The sequence below is a fragment of the Salvelinus alpinus genome, chromosome 18, assembly GCF_045679555.1.
Source record: "Salvelinus alpinus chromosome 18, SLU_Salpinus.1, whole genome shotgun sequence".
Lineage (NCBI taxonomy): Eukaryota > Metazoa > Chordata > Actinopteri > Salmoniformes > Salmonidae > Salvelinus > Salvelinus alpinus.
In genome coordinates this window covers 16,419,706-16,446,828 of record NC_092103.1, presented here as the reverse complement: position 1 = coordinate 16,446,828, position 27,123 = coordinate 16,419,706, and the positions used below count along the sequence as shown (strand labels likewise).

Here is a 27,123-nt window from a genome sequence, read left to right as displayed (position 1 = left end):
ACATGGCATTACAGCAGCAATATTAGAATTTAAACTATGTGGCACCTGCTGTATGTAAGTGCTACTGCAGCAACAAATACGTATTTGGTGGGTGCTTATCTTTGTCCTATTTCACACATGTAAAAGTGTGTATTAATATTGTAATGACCTGACTAGATCATAAAGGAACAATTGTCCAGACAGAGGGTTGAGTTTACGAATTGACGGTTTATTAACCCAACTTTACACAGGCTACTGTTTGGCCGTAGCCCACGCCAAATAAATGAAAGATACCCCACAAGCCAACCGTGACCTTCTCTTGTGAAGCCCAGACGTAAGAGAGAACAATGGCTAAACCTCGTCTTAACTTCCAATGCTCCATCCCCCTGCCCAACCCCCCTCCACGCCACTCCGCCAACCGCCAGGATGCCCGGCATCAGAACATTCCAGGCATCCCCGTGATTGGCAGATAGCAGGTTGATTGGCATGTCGGACCCCGCGAACACTGGTAAGTACAACCCAACCCACTAATAGCCTACCACATAACACACCGCTGTCTGTGCGGGTCGCTACAATATGCATGTGTAAATTAAGGAAAAATCTGTTTTTGCATATCACAATTCTCCTTAAGACACCCTCCGAGAGTGGAGTCACGACCGGGGTCTACCCATTATCAATGGAGACTCTGAAGCAATTAGGGAAAATTTCAACATTTTCATATTCATAATCTCCATCAACACCCCAACATGTCATTGGAAACACTTGTCTTCCTATATATTTTTATTTACTACAAAACATAGAAACGCACCATTTTCACATATGTAGATGTTGGAGTGGTGCTGGAGATGATGAATATAACATTTAAAAATTGTGAAATGTCCTTTAAGTGCGTTGCTCATGGGCACCTTTGACAGATTTTTCACCTTGTCGTCTCGGGGAATAGAACTAGTGACCTTTCGGTTACTGGCCCAACGCTCTAACCTTCAGAGAGGTCAGTTTAGGGTGAAACATTGATCAAGATAAGCCAATAAAGTGCACATAGGTAGATTTATTTGTGTTTATTGAGTGTTACACCTTGAATACATGTGTGTGCTAGAGACAAGGTGACATCAAACGAGTAGCCTAAAGTGGAGTGTGCAGCCCTCAGTGTCCTTTCACTACCCCATCATGAGACCCCAGGGCTTCTGCTGCTCCTTCATCCAACCAGCAAGCCCATATCAGACAGATAGTCCCAGTGGAAATCTCCTCTTGGCTATGGGTCTTCAGGGAACATCATCCTTCCTGAAGGCTTGTCTCATTTATTTCTCATCTTTGTCTTGAGTTGAGAACTGACACCAAAGCCGATTACAACATTATAGACCATCTCTAATGACATTGCGAGTGTTTGAAAGACTACATTGAGACACTTTGTGTTTGAGCTAAAAAAAGAAAATATTTCCAAAGGCCTAGGGCACAAGAGGTGAATTCACATGTTCTTCTGTGAATGAAGTCTAGAAACAACTAATTGATACTAATGAATGCCTAATTAATACTAGATAACAGTGTATGAGCACACTAAACCATGCATGAGCTACATGTGGTGCCACAACACTAGTTTGAGTTCATTGATTGTGCATGTTTAAATGCCTGCAGTCAAACACAAAGATGTGTAATAATTGAATTACCCACCTCAATTGCACCGTGAAACTCGCCATTACACATGTTATAGTATAATTCATATGATTTCTTAACATTTAAAAAAATATAAGACTTTGAAACATTTCATTGCACAGGGAGGAATCATGAAACAATTGAAGATTTTGTCTGTACACAATTAGGCACTCAAACGAGTGCCTAGTGAAAGTCTACACACCCCTTATAAAGTCTTCACATTTTGCTGCCTTAAAATACAGTACATCTAAAAATTGATTCAATTGGATTTTTGTTCCTACTGCCTACTTCACATTTCCAAAGTGAAAGAAAAATTATAGAATTTTCCAAATTACAAAACAAAAAAATAGAACGAAGATGTCCTGATTGTGTATGTCTTTAGACCCCAGAGTTAATACTTGGTGGAAGCACCTTTGGCTGCCATTACAGCTGTGAAACATTTTGAATAAGATTCTACCAATTTTGCACAACTATTAGGGCAACATATATCCATACTTTGTCAAAATTGCTCAAGCCCAGTAAATTTGGTTGGGAGTCGTTGGATGGACAGCAATATTCAAACCTAGTCTTAGATTGTTAAGCATATTTAAGTCAGGACTGAGACTGGATCATTCAGGAACACTCAAGACCTAAACGCCAATCTGGTGTGTCTTTCCCATCAACATTAACTCCTCAGTCCCTGCCAGTTACCAGCATACCCATAACATGATGCTGCCACCACAATACTCGAAAATAGAAAAGGATCAACAATATTGCATTCACACCCACATTACTGACCTGTATGACAAAGTGAAAAGAATAAAGCCTGTTTTAAAAAATCCACTCCATATCATCCATTCTGTTTGCAACAAGGCTGTTAAGTAATACTGCAAGACAACACGGCAGACATGGACTTTTTTGCCCAAATTAAAAACTACAGGCTTGGGTCAAATCCATTACAACACAACACTGAGTGAAACCCTCAGTTTTTTCAAGTAGTGTGGTGGCAGCAACATGTTATGGGTATGCTTGTCACCGGCAGGGACTGGGGAGTTTGTCAGGATAAAATAAAATAGAAAGGAGCAAAGCCCAGGTTGAAATTTAGAGGAAAACCCACCTCAGTCTTCTGAAAAGCTAACCCTGGGATAGTTTTATTATTGTGGGATGATTACACAATTTAAAACGTCAAAAACACCAGAATGGATTTCTAAGAGGTGTTGAGTGTTCCTGACTTAAATTTGAGGTTTGAATATTGCTGTCCATCAATGACTCCCACCCAAATTTATTGAGCATGAGCAATTTTGATAAAAACAATGGATAAATGTTGCCCAAAGGTGCTTCCACCAAGCATTAACTCTGGGCTGTGAAGACATACGCAAAGAAGACATCTTTGTTTTTTATATAGTATTAATTTGGATATTTTTCTAGAATTCTCTTTAACTTAAAAATGTGGATACGGTTGTGTAGATCGGTAGGAAATAAATCAAATGTATTCCCTTTTGAGATTACATTTTAAGGCAGCAAAATTAATTCACAAAATGTGAAGACTGTGCAAGGGAGGTGTAGACTTTCACTAGCGACTGTATGACCAACATTTGAGAAATCAAGACATTTGAACAAAATCGATATAATCGTGGGTAGCTTGTTACATCCTCAAAATTCCCCTAATTATTTTAGGTCTGTACTAATCTCGTGGACAGACACACGTAACATAACTGGTATAGATTTTAGTTCTGGGTCTCAGAGATTATGTCTGTACAGATATTAAATCAAAAGTGCCCATAGTGATACCAGCGTCCTCTACACCTGTGTTTTCATGCACTGCAGAAAAGCAGTTTGTTACAAACCTGGGGAGTGCCTAGTTGTTGCATGGAAGGAAACATAATGTTCCATATAGATATGTAAAGTATATTGGAGATACTTGAAGTAGAGAGTCGTGTCTGTTCTGGTTACTCTATTTCTATGTGCAGCTTTTTGTTTCATTACCTTTCAGTTAGACAAACATGGGGAGCTTTATCTCCTGACATTCCTATTGGCCAGTGCAACATAAATGCAGGCCTCTATATCTCCAGCAGGAGGAACACTCTGTTCCTAACCAGCTCAGAGGAACAGGACATCCTATCCTATCCTAGCACCAAAACCCAAACTCTTTCACTTTCCTTCTGGCCTCTGCCTATTATTGTATAATATTATATACTTACGCTAGTTATTACCTTATTACCAGATCAATGGGGCACCAGGCACCACCATACATACCAGCTCAAAAACATATGGTTTTCCATGCAGTAGCTATTTTCTAACTCTTTCCCTCACACTCAAAATATTCTGTCATAAATAGTTATTTGTCCGACTCACTCACGCTGTTGCACACACACTCACACACTCACTCAGTGAGTGAGATACACACAGGTGTTATGATACAGAGCCTGTTTGATTAGAGAACTACATCGGGGAGGGGGACAGATTATGTTTATATCTCAGTTCTTGAAGTATGGGAAGTTTACATTATTCTCAATGGAGGGCTCTGTCTTTCTGGAACACACACAAATACACATACACAGACAAAGAGCTGTCCACATCTCCATGCGTCTTCAGCGTGTGGATCCTCCCTTTGCTTGTCGATCAGTCCCTCAGCTCGGCCCTCCAGTGATGATGTCACAGTCCCAGGGGCAGAGTCTTAGAAGATATCAGGGCATTGGCTCCAGTCCTGTCTGTCTTTGGACTCCCAGTATCCACCCCTGTACACGTAAGTGCTCTCCCCCGTTGAATCATCTGTCCTCCTCTCGAACCACAGCGGCTGGAAGCCCTCAAAGTCTTGCCCTAAGGAGTCAGAGACACAAACGTACACAGATGTTCCTCAATATGGGTAACATTTTGCTGACATACACTGTATCACAATTGTCAAACTTTCTCCTCCTAGTCTCTATACTGTAATCTCTCTTGAGATATCTTATCTAGTCCTTTCACTCCCCTCCTCACCTTCTTCCAGGGCCTGTGTGGCCTGTGCCTCCCTCTTCCTTCTCTCCAGCCTCTGTCGTTCCTCCAGACGCTGTTTGTGGGCGTTGGCCTCGTCCCACAGCCCCGACTCCATCAGCCGTTGGTCGGGCCTCAGGCGGCTGTCAGTGGGGGCCACGCCCTCCTCAGGCTCGTTCAGGGTCAAGGCCAGGGAGGAAAAGAAGTGCATGTTCTCAGCATTCTCCCTGGTGGGTGGAGAAGGCACTGAGGTGAGACAGATAGGATGGACAGAGAGGGAGAGGGCGAGTAGCAACGGGTAGAGAGGTGGAAGTAAGATAATGTGCGAGGATGCAAGAGGAATCAAATAACTTGTATAAATAGGTTAGCGTGCATTATGTGCTATAAGGCTGACTTCATAATATGCAGGCAGGCTGATCTTACGGAAGTGGGTATTTCTTCCACAGCAGTTTGGGCTGGAGGGTCTGGTAGACAGTCTTTTGTTTGCCCTCTGACCCTCCACATCCCCGGCTGCTTTCTACTATCTTGGCACTCTCCATCTTCTCGTCCCAGGTCCCAGACAGGATATGGTGGGCCGTGCCCTCGCTGTCTGCTACCACACCTGTCACCTGGAGACACAACACCAGAAGAGGGAGGAGACATTGAAAATGGTAAGGACTGCCAGTTTGTTTCTACATGATCTTTTTCAAATTGTTCCGCATGCAGCACAGAGACCCAAAGGGCAGAGGGCAAACCATGGATTTACCTTGCGTGGGAGGTCTCTGGAGAAGTAACTGTAAGGGACAAACTTGAGGTGGCAGGTGTCCTTGGTCCTGTGGTTGACAATTTCAATGTCCCCAGACTACAGAGAGAAAAACACAGGCTATTTTATTTCAAGCCTCAGGCTGATGATTCTCCTAGCTTTAGCAATATTTACATACTTTCCACAACATGCCAACATGCCTTATGTCCACAACATGCAATATTTCTAGTTTATCAATGTTAGCAGTCTATCGTAATAATTTACTATGGATGTCAATAATCATAGTACGGGACATTGTTTAGAGTGAGAATAGCAGAGCAGTGCATAAAGGGATGGAGACAAATGGGAGAAAACAGATATGATGAGTATTGCAGACATAATGAGAGACAGTAGAGGAAGGCAGAAACCACGGGGCAGATTCTGCAAAACACCGCACACATCTACAAACAGTATGGACAAACAGATCAACACAAATATACAAACACACATTAAATATGTGAAACACACACCTGGTCAATCCACAGTTTTCCTACTATGATGTTGTGCACCGTGGAGGTAACTTTGCCCCACACATAGTGATTCCCACTGGAGTGGAACTGCAGGTGGATACAGCCTAGAGAGAAAGAGATAATTAAAATAATCAGCCAGTGGAGGCACCTTAGAGGAGGAAGGAATGTACCATCCTCCTCTGGAAATTTCATTAAAAAAGAAATTGTGAAACATAAAACAAAGTTATCCGTTTTAGATAAAACTATACTAAATATATTCAAATTTCACCAAATAGTTGACTAAAACACACTGAAGGTGTACAGTAGCCTCAACAGAACTCTCTGGGGTAGCACCATGGTGTAGCCGGAGGACAGCTAGCTTCCGTCCTCCTCAGGGTACATGGACTTCAATACAAAACCTAGGAGGCTCATGGTTCTCACCCCCTTCCATAGACTTAGACAGTAATTATGACAATTTCCGGAGGACGTCCTCCAACCTATCAGAGCTTTTGCAGCATGAACTGAATGTTGTTCACCCAATCAAAGGACCAGAGAATGAAACTAGTACAAAAAGCATAAGCTACAGCTAGCACTGCAGTGGGTAAAATGTGGTGAGTAGTTGACTTAAAAGACAGAGAAATACAATAGTCGAACAAATTAATTTCTTCACAAATGAAAAAGAAGCAAGAGAGAGAGCTAGCTATATTTTGTTGAATTTTTTACACTTTCACTTACTTAGCTGGGGAATGCAGCTAGCTAGTTTAGCCTACTCAAACACCCAACTCAAAGAGAGAAGGATGCTATGTTAGCTAGCTGGCTATGGCTATGGCTATCCAACACTGAAAATCTTCCAAGTCAAGGAAAGCTTTTCGTTTTATTAATTTATTGCCAATGGGGCCCACCGATGTAACTGCTAAACTGCTTGCTTTACACTGTACTGCATGACTGTAGTGGGTTTACTAAAGCGTTAGTTCTAGTAGCTATGTTGACTATGACGTTAGCTAATATGGTGACACAGCGATGTAGACTGTGTAGCAGTTAGCAGTTATGATATGTAGGTTTGACTTGGAGAGGTTTTTTCGCCTGGTCACAGACAGCTGTTGTGTTGTGCAATGAGTGAAGTGAAGGAAAAAGGTGAGAGGAGAGCGCGTAGAATCGATAAGGAATTATACAATGAGCAAAGTGATCATGCTGTTTGTATGTAGCTGCTATGAAAGTGAACTGTGTTTTGCGGGTGATCAGGGGTGTATTCATTCCGTCGATTCTGTTGAAAAACATTCCTTAAATGGAAGCAAACGGAACGGGGATAAACATACCTGAATTTGTCCAATAGAAACACTCGTTAGCAACTGTTTGGATTAATGATTACACCCTAGGTCAGCTAGATGCAAGCAAGCATGTGCAAGGCAGTATTGAATGTGTCACTATTTGTCATCTTGATTACTCACATTTTTCTCTCGACCTATGAACCTACATTGTAAACTTTCATTCGTAGGCTAGGTTGTAACAGCCTCATGATGGGTCTAGGGAATATTTGAGAATGTACAGTAGTAGCCTAAACCTATCAATGTTACATTGAGCTGGGTGAATGGAATATGAATGACAGTCATCCAATATGCTGTAATAGAAATAAGTCCATGCTCATTAAAAAAACATTTGTCCTCCCTCATCTTAAGCGGCACTGACCACCACTTGCAAAATGTGCATTTTTTTTAAATAGCTATGTGACATGCTTCTGTATGTGTAACCAGCAATTATTGCATATCGGAGGAACATTCATGTACTGGGTATGCATGGCTCACCTAATGGCATGACAGAAATGTATTTGCCTCTGAACTTGCTGTCGATAGTGATCTCCTGCCACAGGGTCCAGCCTCGCTGTGAAGTCACATGGTGGGCGGCGGCTGGGGGGTGGTGACTGACCTGAGAGAGCAGGAGGAGGATGACATCGTCAGTACGTAGGGGTGTGAACCTTGAAATAAAATTGGGATCCTAAACATTAAGAAAAATCTCTAACTGAAAAACAATGTTTTTGTTTTTTTCCTCCCACAAAATTAAAATCACAGTGCAGTTATCACAAAAAACATTATTTTCCGTGTTATAGCCCAACTAGACGATAAGCTATAAAGGCCTGGGGAAAGTTGTGTAATTTAAATAAAACCAGAGAGGAAGAGGTGAACTTTAGGCTACTTTGGTGAATTTGCGAGGCTTCCAAGACATATGCCCCTTCTTCTCTCTCCCTCGCTCTGGCTCACCTGCTCTTTCTCTTCACTAATGATGCGAGTGTGTGTTCAGTCTTCGGTCTTCCGTGTAGAATATCCTATTCATTGATAATAGGCCATGCTTTACTGAAGCTGCAAGCCAAGAAATTGCGAGTTACAGCAATCCATTACGAGATAGTGGTTTTGATTGCCGAAAGATATGCCTAGTGAATGGTTCTGCCTCAGTCTGCCTGGTGGCTGACCTGCCTATACTGTGCGACTCCCTTCTTTTTATGAAAGATGCGAGGGTTTGTGTTCTCGAAAGTATGGCAAATAATCAGTCTTCTCCGTTCCAAAAATACTGAATCTTAGCAGTTGATTCCTAGTGCAATCGAATCTTGACACTCAGAGAAATGAGAGTCGATGTGCAAGGAGTCGAGGAATCAATTATTTTGGCGTCGACTCTCCACCAATACGTCATCGTCGTTAAGAGTTGGAAAAATGATAGAGCAACAGCAGCGAAGTCCTGTATGGCAATACTTCGAGAAGTTAAATGAGATGAAAATGAAAACTTTGCGAGGTGGAATTGACGACCAGTATTGGTAGTACAGGTGTTAGTACAGGTGTTAGTACAGGTGTTACAGCAACTTGTTACAGCATTTAATAAGTTATTGATAAAAAATGTCATGTCATTACATTAAGATAAAGGGGGATCACAGCTATATTCAATAAAAGTCACAAGTTGATTTAAAACCTATGTTTAACCCTTTATCATGGTGGGTGTCTTGATGGATTTAAACAAAATTGGGTGACATAAAACATAACTTTTCTGTCCTTGCATTTATGGCAGTGTAAGTTGTCGAAATATCATACATTAATCATTAATCAGTTAAATTAGACATTGAACTTGAACCCTGTAAGAATCCTGGATCTAGCTTTCGGACAGTTTTGAAAACAGTGAAAACAGTTGTCTTGAGCACACAAATCCGAAATAATGTATGCGATTGCAAAATCTAAGTCACCTTTCCTTGATACTTGATACTTAAAAACCTAAATCGATACTGTCATTAACGTGGTTCTTCAATAATTATGCATAGTACTTGTTGGATGCGCATTTGGTGTCCAGCTGATTAGTTACAGCGTGAAGATTCCTTCCTGATACATGAAGGAATCTTCCGAATGACAGTCAAGTGACGAAAAGCTGTTGTGATAGCACAAGTGCTGGAAAAAAGGTGGTCGCGAAGAATGTCCAGAATATTCTGGTGTCTCATTCCTTACGCCGGTGAAGACAGTTGTGGCTGGATCCACGTTGGATCGAATACCCCTAGCGAATTGATGTTGATCATCTGTTATTTTCTGCTTGATTTACAGCAGGGTCTCGTTAGATTTATCAGGGAAAGCATCAAGGTAATGAGTTCGTGTTTTCATATGTTTTTGTCTACTGTGCGCAATTGTTAGGATAGACTCTATTCCCATTAATTATTCTGGATATATTGACAACAAAATAAATAGTGGGCTTATTCACAATATGATCTGGTAATGTAATAACAAAATTATAGTACTGGAATAGGCCTAGTACTGAAACAGACATTTCCTCAATTTGGTGCTTAAAGTTCTTGTAATTATTGTTGCCAATTTATACGTTCTCCTGCTCCTTTATAATTACTCATGATTTCATTTTTTATCTGTTTTTGTGAGAGATGTGGCCACTTTCGTTTGTTTCCCGCAACTTCAATATTGTCGTCCTCATATTAAGTGCTTGAAAAGGTTCCATGAAGTCCTTGAATTTGACTTACCATTGTCTGTATGAACCCTGCTTAAAAGATGTATAGTCCTTGTTGTATAGGTGGAGTTATGGGCCAATTTGGATATATTTTCACTTTTAGTACATGTGGAACTGCATGAAAATCCTTTTTATTTTCATTTCAAACCATTTAGAAATGTCACCCATTGGCCCCATTGTTTATAGAAAGATGTGCATCTCAGTGCATCTCTGTGCATCTCAGACATATGTTTCAGAGAGAGAGAGTCTGTGTGTTTGCGTGCGTGCGTTGTGTCTGACCTGCTCGCAGATGGAGCGGTAGCCCAAGTCGTCCAGGCGGTCCAGCTCGTAGGTCTCCCCCAGCAGGGGGTTGAAGGGCTTGGCAGTGCGGTGGATGGTGGTGGAGTAGGAGGACACAGAGAAGGCTGCCACCAGGCACATCTGCTCCAGGGACGATTCACAGCGAGACGCCCGGTCCAGCAGGTCACTGTACTCCAGATCCTCAGTCAGACGCTGCAGCATCGACAGGGGCTCGTTGAAGTTCACCTGAGGTTACACACACAGGAACGCACGCACACACACACACACACACACACACACACACACACATTGGAGTTAGACCCAACTGAGTTGCTGAACTGTTGCACCATCTATAGCCCTCAAATTCAAATCTGGACTTGGAAGCCAGTTCCACTGCTTTGTTTCATTCTTCTCCTCTAATCAGGGTCTGATTTAGACCTGGGACACCAGGTGGGTGCAATTAACTATCAGGTAGAAAAGAAAACCAGCAGATTTGAATACCTGTGCTCTATAGCCACCATGGTTATTATTTTACCCTGCTGGTCATCTATGAACCAGTCTTTAAATCTCCAACCGGTACAGCCAGAAGAGGACTAGCCACCCCATGGAGCCTGGTTCCTGCCTTCTACAGTTATTCCTAACCACTGTGCTTCTGCATCTGCATTACTTGCTCTTTAGGGTTTTAGGCTGGGTATCTGTAAAGCACTTAGTGACAACTTCTGATGTAAAAAAGGCTTTATAAAATACATGTGATTGATTGCTAGAGCTTGCATTTAATACGCACACACTACATAGTGCAAATACTAGTACAGACCGCAGAATCACTTCTCGTTTCTCTTACAGGCATGGGGATCTTGGACAGCTCCTTGCCGATGCAGTTCTTCATGATGCTCCACAAGTTGAGGGAGTAGTTGGGTTTGTCTGGGATGCGGGTGCGTCTAACTCTGCGCAGCTGCATGTTGTCAGAGCCAGCGTCCTGAGAACAAATACATGTCAAACAGTCAGGTAAGCTGAGGTATTATAGGATAGATCTCACCATTAAATATTGTATCATACAATCCCTTAGGCCCTAAGGTAAGATACAGTTGTCCATGGTTTACTACGGCTGGGTATGTAAAGGTGTGGTAAAGAGCAGAAGCCTGCAGACTCACCTTCTCGTCGTGGCTCCATTCATTATTGGGTAATCGTCCGCTCATGATACTCTGGTTACTGGCTGAGCGTCTGAAACACAAACGCACTATGACTACTGTATACACAAAACACAGTATAATGAATTCATTAGACATAAAGAAGTATAATGAATTATACTAGCGTCGTCATATTACATAGCTATATGAATGAGCTCTACTTGGCCCCATGATCAGTAGAAATTAGGTCAGCGACCCTGACTGAGAAAAGAAAAGCCATATACTCTCGCAGTTCCGATGCAAAATACATTAAACTAATGTTTCAACAGCAAACCTTCCTTCATCAGGGTTTCATCCCAGCGACCCTGACTGACCTGTGCTGGGTGTGGTCAGTGGCAGTCACTGTGATGAAAGCAGGGGAGTCCTCCATGGCATCAAAAAATTCTGTGTCCTCATTCTCATCACTGGCATCCCCCTCCCGCCTCCTCTCACCTCCGTCTGCCAGGGACACAAGATCATTCAAATCAAATCAAATTGTATTGGTCACAAATAATTGAAGTCGGGAGTTTACATACTGTCACGATCGTCGTATGGTGGAAGAGAGGAGGACCAAGGTGCAGCGTGATAACAATACATTATTTTTATTGAAGACGAAAACGAAGAACACTATACAAACTAAACAAAACAACAAACCGACGAACGTGAAGCTATATAAACAATGTGCTAACATGCAACATTATACATAGACATAGACAATCACCCACGAACTACCTAATGAATATGGCTGCCTAAATATGGTTCCCAATCAGAGACAACGATAGACAGCTGTCTCTAATTGAGAACCAATCTAGGCAACCATAGACATACATACACCTAGACTAGACACTGCTCCATAAACATACAAAACCCCTAGACAATACAAAACACATACATCCCCCATGTCACACCCTGACCTAACTAAAATAATAAAGAAAACAAAGATAACTAAGGCCAGGGCGTAACACATACACCTTAGCCAAATACATTTAAACTCAGTTTTCACAATTCCTGAGATTTAATCTCAGTAAACATTCCCTGTTTTAGGTCAGTTAGGATCACCACTTTATTTTAAGAATGTGAAATGTCAGAATAATAGTAGAGATAATAATTTATTTCAGTTTTTATTTATTTCATCACATTCCCAGTGGGTCAGAAGTTTACATACACTTAATTAGTATTTGGTAGCATTGCGTTTAAATTGTTTAACTTGGGTCAAACGTTTCGTGTAGCCTTCCAAAAGCTTCCCAAAATAAGTTTTATTTTATATGAATTTTGGTCCATTCCTCTTGACAGAGCTGGTGTAACTGATTCAGGTTTGTAGACCTCCTTGCTCACACAGACAGCGTGTGGGTGGACCATTTCAGTTTGTCCGTGATGTGTACTCCGAGGAACTTAAAACTTTCCACTTTCTCCACTACTGTCCCGTCGATGTGGATGGGGGGATGCTCCCTCTGCTGTTTCCTGAAGTCCACGATCATCTCCTTTGTTTTGTTGACGTTGAGTGAGAGGTTATTTTCCTGACACCACACTCCGAGGGCCCTCATCTCCTCCCTGTAGGCCGTCTCGTCATTGTTGGTAATCAAGCCTACCACTGTAGTGTCATCTGCAAACTTGATGATTGAGTTGGAGGCGTGCATGTACACATAGTCATGGGTGAACAGGGAGTACAAGAGAGGGCTGAGAACGCACGTCGTGGGGCCCCAGTGTTGAGGATCAGCGGGGTGGAGATGTTGTTTCCTACCCTCACCACCTGGGGGCGGACCCAGTTGCACAGGGCGGGGTCGTGTTTTGTGTTTTTGTTTGTGTAGATCTGATTTTCTAACCTGAGTGCGTGTATGATACAAATGAAATTCTGAAAGACAAACCAGCGACATAATCAAACTGATACAGTGCCTACTTTGCGTGCAGTGCCAGGGATGACCAGAGGAGGGCCAGCTTCTTGTGAGATTCCAATCCACACCAAGCAATAAACTGCACCAAACTACCTTCACAGTAAGAGCTTAAACCATTGACAGTGTTTTCTAATCAGTTGCACTATCAAATATGAAAGGAGAGAACAGACTGTGTGTGTGTGTGTGTGTGTGTGTGTGTGTGTGTGTGTGTGTGTGTGTGTGTCAAATCAAATCAAATCAAATTTTATTAGTCACATACACATGGTTAGCAGATGTTAATGCGAGTGTAGCGAAATGCTTGTGCTTCTAGTTCCGACAATGCAGTAATAACCAACAAGTAATCTAACCTAACAATTCCACAACTACTACCTTATACACACACACAAGTGTAAAGGGATAAAGAATATGTACATAAAGATATATGAATGAGTGGTGGTACAGAACGGCATGGCAAGATGCAGTAGATGGTATAGAGTACGGTATATACATATGAGATGAGTACTGTAGGGTATGTAAACATAAAGTGGCATAGTTTAAAGTGGCTAGTGGTACATGTATTACATAAAGATGGCAAGATGCAGTAGATGATATAGAGTACAGTATATACATATGAGATGGGTAATGTAGGGTATGTAAACATTATATTAAGTGGCATTGTTTAAAGTGGCTAGTGGTACATTTTTACATAATTTCCATCAATTCCCATTTTTAAAGTGGCTGGAGTTGAGTCAGTATGTTGGCAGCGGCCGCTAAATGTTAGTGGTGGCTGTTTAACAGTCTGATGGCCTTGAGATAGAAGCTGTTTTTCAGTCTCTCGGTCCCTGCTTTGATGCACCTGTACTGACCTCGCCTTCTGGATGATAGCGGGGTGAACAGGCAGTGGCTTGGGTGGTTGTTGTCCTTGATGATCTTTATGGCCTTCCTGTGACATCGGGTGGTGTAGGTGTCCTGGAGGGCAGGTAGTTTGCCCCCGGTGATGCGTTCTGCAGACCTCACTACCCTGTGTGTGTGTGTGTGTGTGTGTGTGTGTGTGTGTGTGTGTGTGTGTGTGTGTGTGTGTGTGTGTGTGTGTGTGTGTGTATATGTGTATATGTGTGTGTGTGTGTGTGTGTGCCTCTGACCTGGGTGTGTGCTGGGAGCCTCTCTCCAGGCCCTCTCCAGGCTGTTGTGCTGCTTGGCTAGCTGTTCAATAGTCTCCTCCAGGTGGTGGCGCTGTTCTCTCTCATACTGCAGGGCTCTCTGCCACTTTCGGCTGTGTGTCTCAGCTACATCCAGGAAGTCCCGACAGGCCTGCAGTCACAGAGGTGACAATACATCCATAACACATCTACAGAGCTTAGCTACACCACACAGTCAATATGTAATAAACACTTCTATTGATCGTGGTATTGAGAGTTTTTATTGTTGTATTGATTAAAGCATTAGATTGACTACTAGCATTGGTCATACAGAAAGATCGACTGAAGTAGCCAGTAGGCGTTGTACTGAAATGTTAGCAAAGTGTTAGCAGCAGTGAGTCGGTCCTCACATTGATCATAGCATTGGAGGTGATGCGGAAGAGCGTGGCACGCTCGTTGACGGTCTTGAGTTTGTCGGTGCCGTCGGTGGCCGTGCGTAGGTCCTCGAGCTCGCTGAGGGATCGCTGCAGGGCGGTGCCGTGTTTGCCGATTAGCTCGTTGCAGGTGCTCAGGTCGTCCAGCTTACTGGCCAGAGTCTTCAGAGCCCCCTGGGTCAGGGCCCGGTCTGGCTGGGGCACGGGGGCCTCGTCTCCAGAGTCATCTGCAGACCAGCCACGGTGGAAGGCAGAGTCAGAGGGCACTGAGTTACCATGCATTCAGGCATTTGCTTACAAAGCCAGATTCTTAGAATAGCACTTATAGCTTGATTCAGTCTGTAAGTGGAAGACATTATGATTGATTTTGAGGGTGGAAAGTGTTATTTTCTTTCATGCCGTAGGACGGTCACACTCATTTAAGTTTCCATTATGTTCCAAGAAGGTGAGGCATAGATACTGTGGACACTTATAATTGTGACGCACGCAGATATAAAACAACTTCACACTGACAAATAGACATGGAGACAAAGGGAGGGATCGATGGAGAGCTATTACGTGAAGTCATGTATGGGAATAGATGGAGAGAGTGTGAGGGATGGAAAGATATATTAACTCTACACACTGTCGTTGCCCCCCCCCCCCCCCCCCGCCACATTCCCCTCCCCCTCGCCAGCAGAAAGCTGTGAATGACATTTCCATCGTTGCCGTGGAAACACAGGCCCATGCAGTTGCAGGTCTAGGTTATTTTTAGCAGCGGGAGGGAGAAAAAAAGATGACGCACTTCACTTCCCTCTGCTCTTCCCCGTGTTGGTATGAACGGGGCCATCAGTCACAGGCAGCTGAGAGGAAATAAATAGGCCAGTAGCAGCAGAGACAGACATATTCCTGGGGAGGGATCATTATATGGACCTTAAGGCACCCAGAGACAGGGACAAAGGACTTTTCAGTGAGAGAAAGAGCAGCAGTGTTACAGACATCTCAGAGCTGCTGGAGTCTGGTGTCTGACCACCCGCCACGGTCTCCTAGGTCCCCGCGACCCTGCCATCTGCATCCGACAACAACAACAACGTCACCTAGAGTCTACATCATTGACACCTCAGAACTCTTACATACTAATGACACTACAAGTGATCTATAAATAACGTTCTAAAACCATGACACTTTAAATAGAGAGATATAAATAGTAGGTTTCTCATTTCCATGGGGATATTTCTACAACTGGGTCAAACTGTTGTGACTCTAGTGGTTGTGAGTAAATTTGAGCATAAACAATGTAAATATCACAAATGCCTACAGTAGATCCTACTGGGCCAAATCCATCAGCTCCTGCATTTGCCTGCTTCACGTGACACATGCATTCATGTATAAGCTACAATCTCCCATTCAGGCAGGTAGGTTTTCTGAATCTAGGCCAGTGTCAGGCAGAGCAGCCGTGGAGCTCCAGTGCACAGTGAAGAACTCCCATGGTGTCCAGAACACCAACAAACTAACATGGTCCAAGCACACCAAGACAGTCGTGAAGAGGGCACGACAAAACCTATTCATCCTCAGGAGACTGAAAAGATTTTGCATGGGTCCTCAGATCCTCAAAAGGTTCTACAGCTGCACCATCGAGAGCATCCTGACGGGTTGCATCAATGCCTGGTATGGCAACTGCTCGGCCTCCGACCGCAATGCACAAGCTTCCTGCCATCCAGGACCTCTATACCAGTTGGTGTCAGAAGAAGGCCCTAAAAATTGTCAAAGACTCCAGCCACCCTAGTCATAGACTGTTCTCTCTGCTACCACACGGCAAGCGGTACCAGAGCGCCAAGTCTAGGTCCAAGAGGCTTCTAAACAGCTTCTACCCCAAAGCCATTAGACTCCTGAACATCTAATCAAATGGCTACCCAGACTATTTGCATTGCCCCCCCCCATATTTTACGCTGCTGCTACTCTCTATTATTATCATCTATGCACAGTCACTTTAATAACTCTACCTACATGTACATATTACCTCAATTACCTCGATTAACCGGTGCCCCTGCACACTGACTCTGTACCTGTACCCCCTGTATATAGCCTCGCTATTGTTATTTTACTGCTGCTCTTTAATTATTTGTTACTTTTATTTATTTTCTTTAGGTATTTTTCTTAAAACTGCATTGTTGGTTAAGGGCGTGTAAGTAAGCATTTCACTATAAGGTCTTCACCTGTTGTATTCGGCGCGCGTGACAAATAAAACTTGAGGGGGGAAACTGGATTATTGAGCTCTCAGGGGAAGAAGATTCAAACGAGATAGTGAAAACGTCAGGCATCTGCATTGGTCCGATGACCCATATACAGCACAGTGGGAGAGAGAAAGAGGAGAGTGCCCGGGAGATATCTCTCTCTCACACACACATACGTACCTCCGACAGCTGCTGGGCATGGTACTGCTATGACACCAGGTAGGTTACAACTGCATCTACATAGTCACCAAAACATGTCTGTATGAATAGGCACACCCCTGCTAAGACACAAACTGTGATAACGTAGTCTAAATGGACTGTGAGAAATATCTGCGATACAGTAGGACAGGAGGAGGGCTGCATGGTATGTTTGTGTGTGCGCGCGATCGTTAAGTACCCATCATCACTGTCATGTGTCATGTGTGGGTGTCAGAGGAAAACACATCAGCAGGTAATTGTTCGAGATGGCCCTCGTTGGCCCTGATTCTGAGACATCTCACTATGATCCACCCCTACAGCTGATGGAGAGGGAACCCACAATAGGGACGGCGACAGAAAAGATACCAGGAAGAGGAAAGACAGCTACTGCTACTAGAATACAATAACACCCTTACAGATGATGGAGATCGCAGCAGAGCTACCATCCAGTTAAAACAACTGGCGTGCCAATATATTATCACCTATGATGTCATTACTGAAGACCTCTGTAGTTATAATAATCAATCACCCAAAAGCCGATCACACGCAGACACACACATAGCCCATACAATCTCTCGCTCGCAAGTACGCTGGTACACGCACACACAAATGACTTCAGTAAACCCCAATCTGGTGAACTTCTGATGGGACAAAACAATACCAGAACAACATCAGTCACCGTTAGGATGTACAACTTCTTAATATGGTGGCAGCTCTTTACTGGTGCCCAACCTCATTGACTAGGGAATTAGAGCAGAAACCATAAGACTGATACTGAATTAAAATCCACAGCTTTGGTAGAGTAATGTAGTTAGTTATCTTTCAGTCGGTCAACTCAGTATAACACAGCTTTGGCAGTGTAATGTAGCTAGTTATCTTTCAGTCGGTCAACTCAGTATAACACAGCTTTGGCAGTGTAATGTAGTTAGTTATCTTTCAGTCGGTCAACTCAGTATAACACAGCTTTGGCAGTGTAATGTAGCTAGTTACCTTTCAGTCGGTCAACTCAGTATAACACAGCTTTGGCAGTGTAATGTAGTTAGTTATCTTTCAGTCGGTCAACTCAGTATAACACAGCTTTGGCAGTGTAATGTAGCTAGTTACCTTTCAGTCGGTCAACTCAGTATAACACAGCTTTGGGAGTGTAATGTAGTTAGTTATCTTTCAGTCGGTCAACTCAGTATAACACAGCTTTGGGAGTGTAATGTAGCTAGTTATCTTTCAGTCGGTCAACTCAGTATAACACAGCTTTGGCAGTGTAATGTAGTTAGTTATCTTTCAGTCGGTCAACTCAGTATAACACAGCTTTGGGAGTGTAATGTAGTTAGTTACCTTTCAGTTGGTCAACTCAGTATAACACAGCTTTGGCAGTGTAATGTAGTTAGTTACCTTTCAGTCGGTCAACTCAGTATAACACAGCTTTGGGAGTGTAATGTAGCTAGTTACCTTTCAGTCGGTCAACTCAGTATAACACAGCTTTGGGAGTGTAATGTAGCTAGTTATCTTTCAGTCGGTCAACTCAGTATAACACAGCTTTGGCAGTGTAATGTAGCTAGTTATCTTTCAGTCGGTCAACTCAGTATAACACAGCTTTGGGAGTGTAATGTAGCTAGTTATCTTTCAGTCGGTCAACTCAGTATAACACAGCTTTGGGAGTGTAATGTAGTTAGTTACCTTTCAGTCAGTCAACTCAGTATAACACAGCTTTGGGAGTGTAATGTAGCTAGTTATCTTTCAGTTGGTCAATTCAGTTCAACACAGCTATGGGGAGTTTGCGCACTAGCGCCCTCTACTGAAGAACATTAGAATCATGCCTGACAAGGCCAATGAACACCGTGCCTCACCGGAAGCCCCGCCTTCCACAGGTGATAAACCCACTTCAGGGTCTACAAATTCAGAATGCTCACGAACAACCGGTTGTTCTAGTCAGCGGTTGGTTCACCTCCATCGTCCTGAAGGGCGAGTACTGTCATGTGGCCATGTATCCCCCTCACAGGAAAGTTCCTGAGGTTCCATTTCGAGGCTGTAGCCTACGAGTTCTGTTCCTCCCTTTTGGGATTTCCCTCTCGCCTCACACTTTCACTAAAGTTGTGGAGGCGGGTTTGGCACCTATGCAGAGTCTGCGGCTCAGTATATTGAACTACCTGGTCAAATGGCTGGTGGTAGAAGAGTCGAGGGAGTATGTGGTGTTACATGCATCATTGCTGGTTTCCCATGTTCAGTCTCAGGGTTTCATAGTGAATCAAGAGAAGAGCTGTTTGACTCCATCTCAGCGCATTACGTCTCTCGGTCTCAAGTTAGACTCAGTCGAGAATCGTGCCTTCGGTTTCCGGCTTTGCTTGGTCCAATTTTGGCTAGGTCACCTAGTGCTTTTTCACCAGTGCCTGCACCTATTAGGGATGATGGCATCTATAATAGCAGTGATTCGCTATTGGCTGTTGCGACGCTTCCAGCAGTAGGTGATAGACACTCTCTTGGACGTATTGCGCCATCTAAACCGCTCAGCCCGTCATGCCTACAGGCTCGGTGGAGGGACCCGTGGCTGTTGTCACTGGGGACCCCCATGGTTCGAGATATATCCCTCAAGGTGATCATGACAGATGAATCCCCTCGAGGGTGGGGTGCGCTGTGTGAGGGAAGCTTAATTTGGGGGTTGTGGACAGGGTCGCAGAGCATACTGCACATCAGTTACTTGGAGCTTTGTCCCGTTGTTGGCCGGCCAGTAGGTGCTGGTGAGGACCGACAGCGGGACAGGTCAACAGATAGGGAGGAGTGCGTTCTCGCCCCCTCTTAACCTTAGCTCGCTCCCTACTGCTGTGAGGCGGTGCACACTTTCTCTCGCTCTGGGCGACGCATCAATGCGGGTGTGAATCTGATATCTAAGTTGGGTGGAGGGGGTCCAGTTCTCGGGGGTCTCCCAGATATGGGAAATGTTTGGCAGGGTCGATATAGACCTTTGTGTATTGTCGGCTGTTTTTCTTAATAAGGGACCTGAGTGTTCTGCTGGGAACTAATGCTCTCGCGCACCAGTGGCCTTGGACCTTCCTTTGCACGTTTCCCCAAGTCAACCTGATTCAGCCCACGCTGGAGAGGGTGAGTCTGGAGGGTTTGTCGTTGATCCTTGTGGCTCCACGTTGGCCCAAATGACCGTGGTTCACGGAGATCATTTGCCTTTTAGAAGGGGACCGGTGGCAACTCCCATTGCGCTGTTGTTCCAGGCACATTGGCAGGTCTGGCACCCGCAGCCAGAGATTTGGAATCTGGGGGCTTGGCCCCTTAAAAGGTCCAATCTGATGGCAAAGGGATTACCTTTGAAAGTAACACTACTATACAGTCCGCAAGGGCACCCTCCACAAGAGGGTTGTATGGGTATAAGTGTTTGAGCTTTGGTAACAAAATAAAGGAATTGTTCCTTTTCAGAGCTCTAGTGGACATTTATTATGTTTCTACAGGGGCTTTTCGAGCAGGGCAGTTCATTCTCCACCCTGAAGGTGTATATGGCAGCTATTTCAGCATATCATGTGGGAATCGATGGTGCCACTCCAGGGACTCATCCCCTGGCGGTGCAGTTAAAAAAAAAAGAAGGTGTAAGCTGTCTGAGGCCGGTTTGTAAACCTATTGTGCCCACTTGGGATTTGGCTTTGGTTTGGGATGTGCTGCGTGAGCCCACTTTCAACCGATGGAGTCTGTATCTGAAGATCCTCTCCTACAGATCCTCTCCTCCTGCTCATGGCTTTGGCCTCGGCAAAACGCATTGAAGATCTCCAAGCATTATCCATTCACCCCTCCTGTATGAAGTTCGCCCTTGGCAACTTGAAGGTGACGTTGCGTCCTAATGCGGCCTTCGCCCCTAAGGTCATGACTATGTCTTACAGGTCTCTAGCTTTTGAGCTTTTCGCTTCCTCAGTATGCTTCTGAGGAGGTTACATGCCGTGTGTCTGGTACAAGCGCTACGCATGTACATTGACTGGTCAGGGGTGTCCGTGACTAACTTTTTGTCTGTTTTGCTAATCTGACTCATGGTAGAGTGCGTTCTAAGCAGCGTCTCTCCCACTGGATTGTGGAGGCCATTTCTCTGGCATATGATAGCAAAAGGCAGGGATTACCTAACGGTGTACACACCCACTCCACCTGGGGTCTGGCAGCGTCTTGGGCGTTGTTTAAAGGGTTGCCTGTAGGAGATATTTGTGCTGCGGCGAGTTGGGCGTCACCACACACTTTTGTGAGGTTTTATTGCTGGATGTCACCTCCCCCCAGTGTAGCCCACAGTATGCTTACGGCTGGGTCAAAAGAGGGTCATTAAGCAGCGTGCAGATTGAACAATACCCAGGTACTGCAGGTTTTCCTGTCGGGCTCTGGGAGGTCTGCAGTGGGCCATTTAATTTAGTGTCCGCTGAGGTGGGCTTAGGGATTGATTTCACGTCCCCATAGCTATGTTGTACCGAGTTGACAGACTGAAAGGGAAGGTACAGTTATGACTATGACTATTGTTCCCTGAAGGAGGGAAACAAGGTACAACATCAGTTTGACCGCGCACCGCCTAGTTCTGGGCTCATTGAAGAGCGATACTGAATTGAAGGATTCCGTGTGGAAGGCGGGGCTTCCGGTGAGGCACGGTGTTCATTGACCTTGCCAGGCGTGAATCTAATGTTCTTCAGTAGAGGGCGCCAGCCCGTGAACGCCACATAGCTGTGTTGTACCTCGTTTCCCTCCTTCAGGGAACAGTAGTTATAGTCATAACTGTATGTTTACTGACATAACCATTATTGCACCATCAGTGTCCACTGTACTGTAAGCACTTTGAGCCATGGGCAAATGTAAAACCATCTAAATGCGCTCAGACCCTTCAAATCCTGTTGACTTAGTCTAGCTTTATTGCTACATATGTTTGTTTGGCCGCACGGACCCTAGCCACTTGCCTGGCTGTTACTGTAAATAATAATTGACTTGTTAAATAAAGGTTGAATAAAGAAACAAAGGACTTTAAAGTTTGAACCCATGTTCATAAACACACAAGCATACGCAAACAAACCAACCTTCCAGAGGGTAAGACTACTGGGGACAGAGGCAGAGGCCCACTCCTCTCCTATGAATGCAGAGCCTGAGAACATCTGTCATAAACCCTATCTGTAGAAAAACATACTTTACATTTAATAGACCTATTACCACCATCTGTCATAATTAGGTCAGTTCAAATCAATAAGGAGGAAAAAGAGAGAGCTTCGACTCGCCATTTTCGCCAAGAAAAGCGAACATATAAAAGATGCCAAATAACAAAGTAGCAGCTAAATCACACTTGTCCCATTGTGCAGCTGAAAAATTAAATAAGAGGCCCAATGAGGTTGATTGGTGTTCAGCTCATCAATCTTGTGAAACACTACTGGGAAATCTGTCATAGTTCAAAAACACACACACTAGTAAAGTCCCATCCAGAAATAAGCCTACCCCACTTACTGTCAAAGTGAATTAGCATGAGGACAAAAGAAAAACACCTTACATTACAACACAGGGAATTCATCCACACACACACACACACACACACACACACACACACACACACACACACACACACACACACACACACACACACACACACACACACACACACACACACACACACACACACACACACACACACACACACACACACACCCTCCATTATAGCTTACTTGACATTTCTGTCCTCAATATAATTATAGCAGGTAATCAATACTTACAGAGGAAAATTCATTACAGAGGCTGCATTCAATCTCTTTCTCTTCTCCTTACAGTGCAGACGGAAAGAAAATTCTCTCAATTAAAATATGAAGCAACCCTCCCTCTTACTCCCCTGCCTCTCTCTCCTTCACCTTCTCTTGCTTCCTCCTCTCTATCCCTCTCACTCTCCATAGCAGAGTGGGAGGAGGAGTTAAAATGCTGGAGGATCACTTCATTCAGCTCTGGCTGTCGTCATATTCAGAAAAAAGGGAGGGGGAGGGAGAGAGAGGGGTAGAGAGGAAAATAGAGAGCAAGTATGTGAGGGAAGATGGAAATTAGATGTGAAAGAGTGAGTAAGAGAGAGAGAAAGAGAGACTGGGACACCATTACAAACTGTACCCTTGCACCATCCTTGGCAGTCACCCTCATTTGCACATGCCCACGAAGTGCAATTCAGAGACCTGGACTGAGACCAGCAATTGGTGGAGACATAGCTCAGAATTAGACTGTTCAATCAAGCCAATTTATTTTAAAGGACCCTAGAGCAGTGTGCCCACTTAGCAATGCAATGTGCAGAAAGGCCACATGATAGCACTGGAAGATTTTAAGAGAACAGACAACAAACCGCCAAAGTAAAATTATATTTAAATGTTGCATTATATATAGAGAAAACAGGGATACTTGTTCCATTCGTTTAGCAAGTGCACCACCTTGTGGTTGATGCATGAATAACACTGGTAACCTTGACATTGAATACTACACTACGATTTGTTTACCTCAGGTCCTTAACCTTATAATTTTCAGAAAAGTAGTGGATGCTTTCAAGGTTAGTCAACGTCGCAATATACATTCTCGCCTTGAATGAGAAGAAAGCCCAAAGGTCAAATATCCCAGTGAGTTTCATATTGGTTTGATATAACATTTCATCATTTATAGTCCAATTCCTTTCAACAGGGTCACAAATCACTGTGTTCTGTACAGTAGTACAGCCACAATTCCTACAGTTTGGTCCTATTTTCGTTATTTCTAAATATATACGAAGCTAAGCATTCTTTACCCACTCTCCCATTTAAAACCTCCCAATCCACCCAAATATGATTTTCCTCTTGCTCGCACCTGATTGGTGCATCATGTGAGTGGTGTTGGCCTTAGCCTGTTGGAGAGCCGAGACCCAGCGCTGACTCTCCCCATCGGAAGTGGCCTTCAGGTGGTAGTTCCGCCCTCCGCTGGTCAGCACCAGGTGGCAGGTGTCACCCACCTCAATGTGTGCCGTCGCCAGGGTGATGGTGCCACGGCAAGTGTGGGCCATCTCTGCCTGAGTCCTAATGCACAGAGACACATTCACACACAGACACACGTACACACACAGAGACAGGGGAGAAGAGGCTGCTGACTAAATCTAGTTCTACAGAGACAGAAATTATACATAACAGGGCATGCATACTCTCGCACACACACAAATCCACACACATGCAATTGTTTAATATTTCATAGAAGTATCCCACTTGAGCATAGCTGATGTGAGTGCTTGGAAGTGTGTTCGTGTGTGCGTGTCGGTGCAATGTGCATGCGTTGGTCAGGGCATAAACTCTTTATACAGTGGTAGTACTCGAGAGTACAGTTACATAAACACACATGCCACAGAGGAGAGTGGAAAGAGAGGGAAAGTAGAGTTGAATCTACAAAGGAGCAGTGCATAAAACCCATTAGGCTCTATAAAAACAGTGAACACGATAGCTCCTACATTAGGCTCTAAGTCTAATGTGTTCAAACGGTATGCGCCCCACAGCCTTGAGGAGGCTACAGCTGCTGGAGTATGTCTGTGGTACTGAATGACTGAATGGAAGTTTTTGCATTCACCACCAGTCCTTGCATCTATGCTTTTCAGTTTCTCTATCTGTGTCCATCTCTCTTTGTTGTGAATGACATAACAGCAGAGCTGTGCATTCCCACCCGAGACTGTAGGGCAGCCTGTAGGGCAGCCTACACACACACACACACACACACACACACACACACACACACACACACACACACACACACACACACACACACACACACACACACGCACACACACGCACCTCTGACTAATGCCTCACAATTAAAGTGCATAACACTGACTGACATCACTCACTATTAACTGGTTTTAGGGAAATGTGCCTAACAACTGGCCATTACTGAATCCGCGGACCACACTTTCACACATTTGTAAAGCATCATGATGCATCAGGTAAAACATGTCCTATATTATCATCATCATAATGAAATGTTAGGACCTAGATAGGTCCCCTACTTGTTAATGTACATAGAGCATACTACACTACATACAATGACAGTCGTTCCTGGAATAGAACATATCTAGGCATAAATAAATGAATGAAATGTTCCAGAATATTATCTAAAATATTATTCACAGGTTCATTTATAACAATTCTCTAAATGACATTTGCAAAAATATCAATGACTACATCATATAGGCGAAAATATATATTCACTCATTTGGAGTCTGATACGTTTCTAGCTAGCTAGATATTTTGGGGGGTTATGCTAATTGTGTCCAGCTAGCTCATTCTTCATTTATGCCATGTCATTGACTGTGACTAGAGAATTGCCTTCCTGTGGGAATGGGAGGGGATGAAGCTCGTGGCATGCAGTTCTTAATTGCCACATAACGTTATCTAAACAGATAAGATACTTGTTTTGATGAGTAATATTGGCCTACCTAGCTAGCTATGTTAGTTAAAAAGCCACGGAATTTATATAAATTATGAACGTCAAGCACATTCTATAGACTGTCAACTACATGTTTAATCTAAAAGAACAGTCACTGTGGGATTGGTTTGAAACTACACTGGATTTTGCTAGGATTAATGCAGTGCTAGCTAGCCTGATTTGACATCTACAGTAGATAGCTAGCGCGTAGCTAGCTGCTAGCAAATATTACCTGTAATATGACAGAAGGCCGTTGCTAAGGACGAACCACCGGCGTTGGTAGCCCTTCAAGTAGTTTGTCCATTTATACAGCCAGCCTTTGTAGGTATCAGACCCCGCAGGTTGCCCCCCTGAAGAAGTAGGGGAAGGCAAACTCTTCACCGGTTCACTCATTTGCCCCACTGTCAGCGGTAGATGGAGTCAGAGCAGAGGAATCAACACAGCTGTAGCTTGCTCTGTGTGGAGGGATGATACAGCTAGCTAGCTTGCCTATGATTCATAGTACGAAAGACCAACACCGCACCTGCTTTACCCATCATGTAACGTTAACGCCGATGAGGTAACCCACTGTAATAGCTATTAGTCGTTCAGCTAGATGAAGGGGTTGCCACGGCGATGGAGAGCGTGTTTAACCTTCTCCCCCTAACCTAGTTGAGCCTTCAGCACTGGTCCTGATGAGAGTAAGGGGTGTGTGACGTAAATAGTGGAGGGGAGTCGACTCCGAAATAATCGATTCCTCGACTCCTTGACCGTCGATTCCCGTTGTCGACTCATTTATGGATGTCAAGCTTCAATTGCGCTAGGAATCGACTCCTCAACTCCTAACATTCATTATTTTTGCAACGAATGAAACTATTTTCCGTAGTCTACTTCGAGAACACAAACTCTCGCTTTCAGTGGTTGGCTGTTGATCTCCTAGGTTAGGGCTACCTTCCTGTAGGTTTTCGCTCCAACCACAGTTGTAACTAACCTGATTCAGTTGATGAAGCAGCTAATTATTGAATCAGATGCACTAGATCCGGGCTAGATTGAAAACCTACAGGATGGAGAGTCCTGTCCTAGGCAATACATCGCAAAGCAGGAACCCTGTTGCAATTATTTCCAGAATTAAAAAAATTCACCAGGGACCCCAAAGACTACCTGAACCTCCCAAAATAAACAAAATCTCTGGTTCCATGACCTCACTGCTTATTATCCCAACTGACTTTGGCTCCTTTCTAAAACAAACTTCTACAGGCAAAAAAAATCTTTCTACATCTCTCTGGGTAGCCAAACTGGTATTTCACTGACAAAGTTCAGTTGGGTGTGTCTTGGGGGCCAAAGTAGAAATGTTTGCCGATGGTGGGTACATTCTTACCTTTAGCCATACAGTCAATCAATCAAAATGTATATATAAAGCACTTCTTACATCAGCTAATGTTACAAAGTGCTGTACAGAAACCCAGCCTAAAACCCCAAACAGGAAGCAATGCAGGTGTAGAAGCACGGTGGCTAGGAAAACTCCCTAGAAAGGCCAGAACCTAGGAAGAAACCTAGAGAGGAACCAGGCATGAATGTGGTACCCTCAGGCGTTTGGAAAATTCTCCCAAGGATGAACCAGACTTGTGGATGGCTACAAT

At 43.9% G+C, this 27,123-nt stretch overlaps 1 protein-coding gene across 2 annotated transcripts; it reads right to left on the bottom strand.

Moving 5' to 3' along the window:
* Nucleotides 1-1,022: 1,022 nt before the first annotated feature.
* LOC139543884 (oxysterol-binding protein 2-like) lies at nucleotides 1,023-26,195 on the bottom strand. Of its 2 annotated transcripts, XM_071350393.1 has the most exons (14): nucleotides 25,737-26,193; nucleotides 23,909-24,114; nucleotides 14,661-14,911; nucleotides 14,254-14,422; nucleotides 11,576-11,699; nucleotides 11,226-11,295; nucleotides 10,916-11,050; nucleotides 10,075-10,320; nucleotides 7,614-7,734; nucleotides 5,833-5,936; nucleotides 5,327-5,422; nucleotides 5,005-5,189; nucleotides 4,588-4,808; nucleotides 1,023-4,428 (listed from the first exon to the last, which is right to left on the bottom strand). In XM_071350393.1, exons 1-14 carry the CDS (start codon nucleotides 25,895-25,897, stop codon nucleotides 4,286-4,288), a joined length of 2,232 nt encoding a protein of 743 aa, XP_071206494.1. In that variant the 5' UTR covers nucleotides 25,898-26,193; the 3' UTR covers nucleotides 1,023-4,285. The 2 variants fall into 2 exon arrangements, with proteins under 2 accessions (XP_071206494.1, XP_071206495.1); XM_071350394.1 differs by lacking the exon at nucleotides 1,023-4,428 and having other exon boundaries at nucleotides 4,662-4,827; nucleotides 25,737-26,195.
* Between the last annotated feature and the right edge of the window lie 928 nt (nucleotides 26,196-27,123).

Coding starts and splice junctions, on each gene's coding strand:
- LOC139543884 (XM_071350393.1), bottom strand. CDS start 25,897: ATGAGTGAACCGGTGAAGAGTTTGCCTTCCCCTACTTCTTCAGGGGGG. Junction 14,423..14,660: donor CCTCCAATGCTATGATCAAT/GTGAGGACCGAC, acceptor CTGTGACTGCAG/GCCTGTCGGGACTTCCTGGA. Junction 5,423..5,832: donor GAAAACTGTGGATTGACCAG/GTGTGTGTTTCA, acceptor TTCTCTCTGTAG/TCTGGGGACATTGAAATTGT.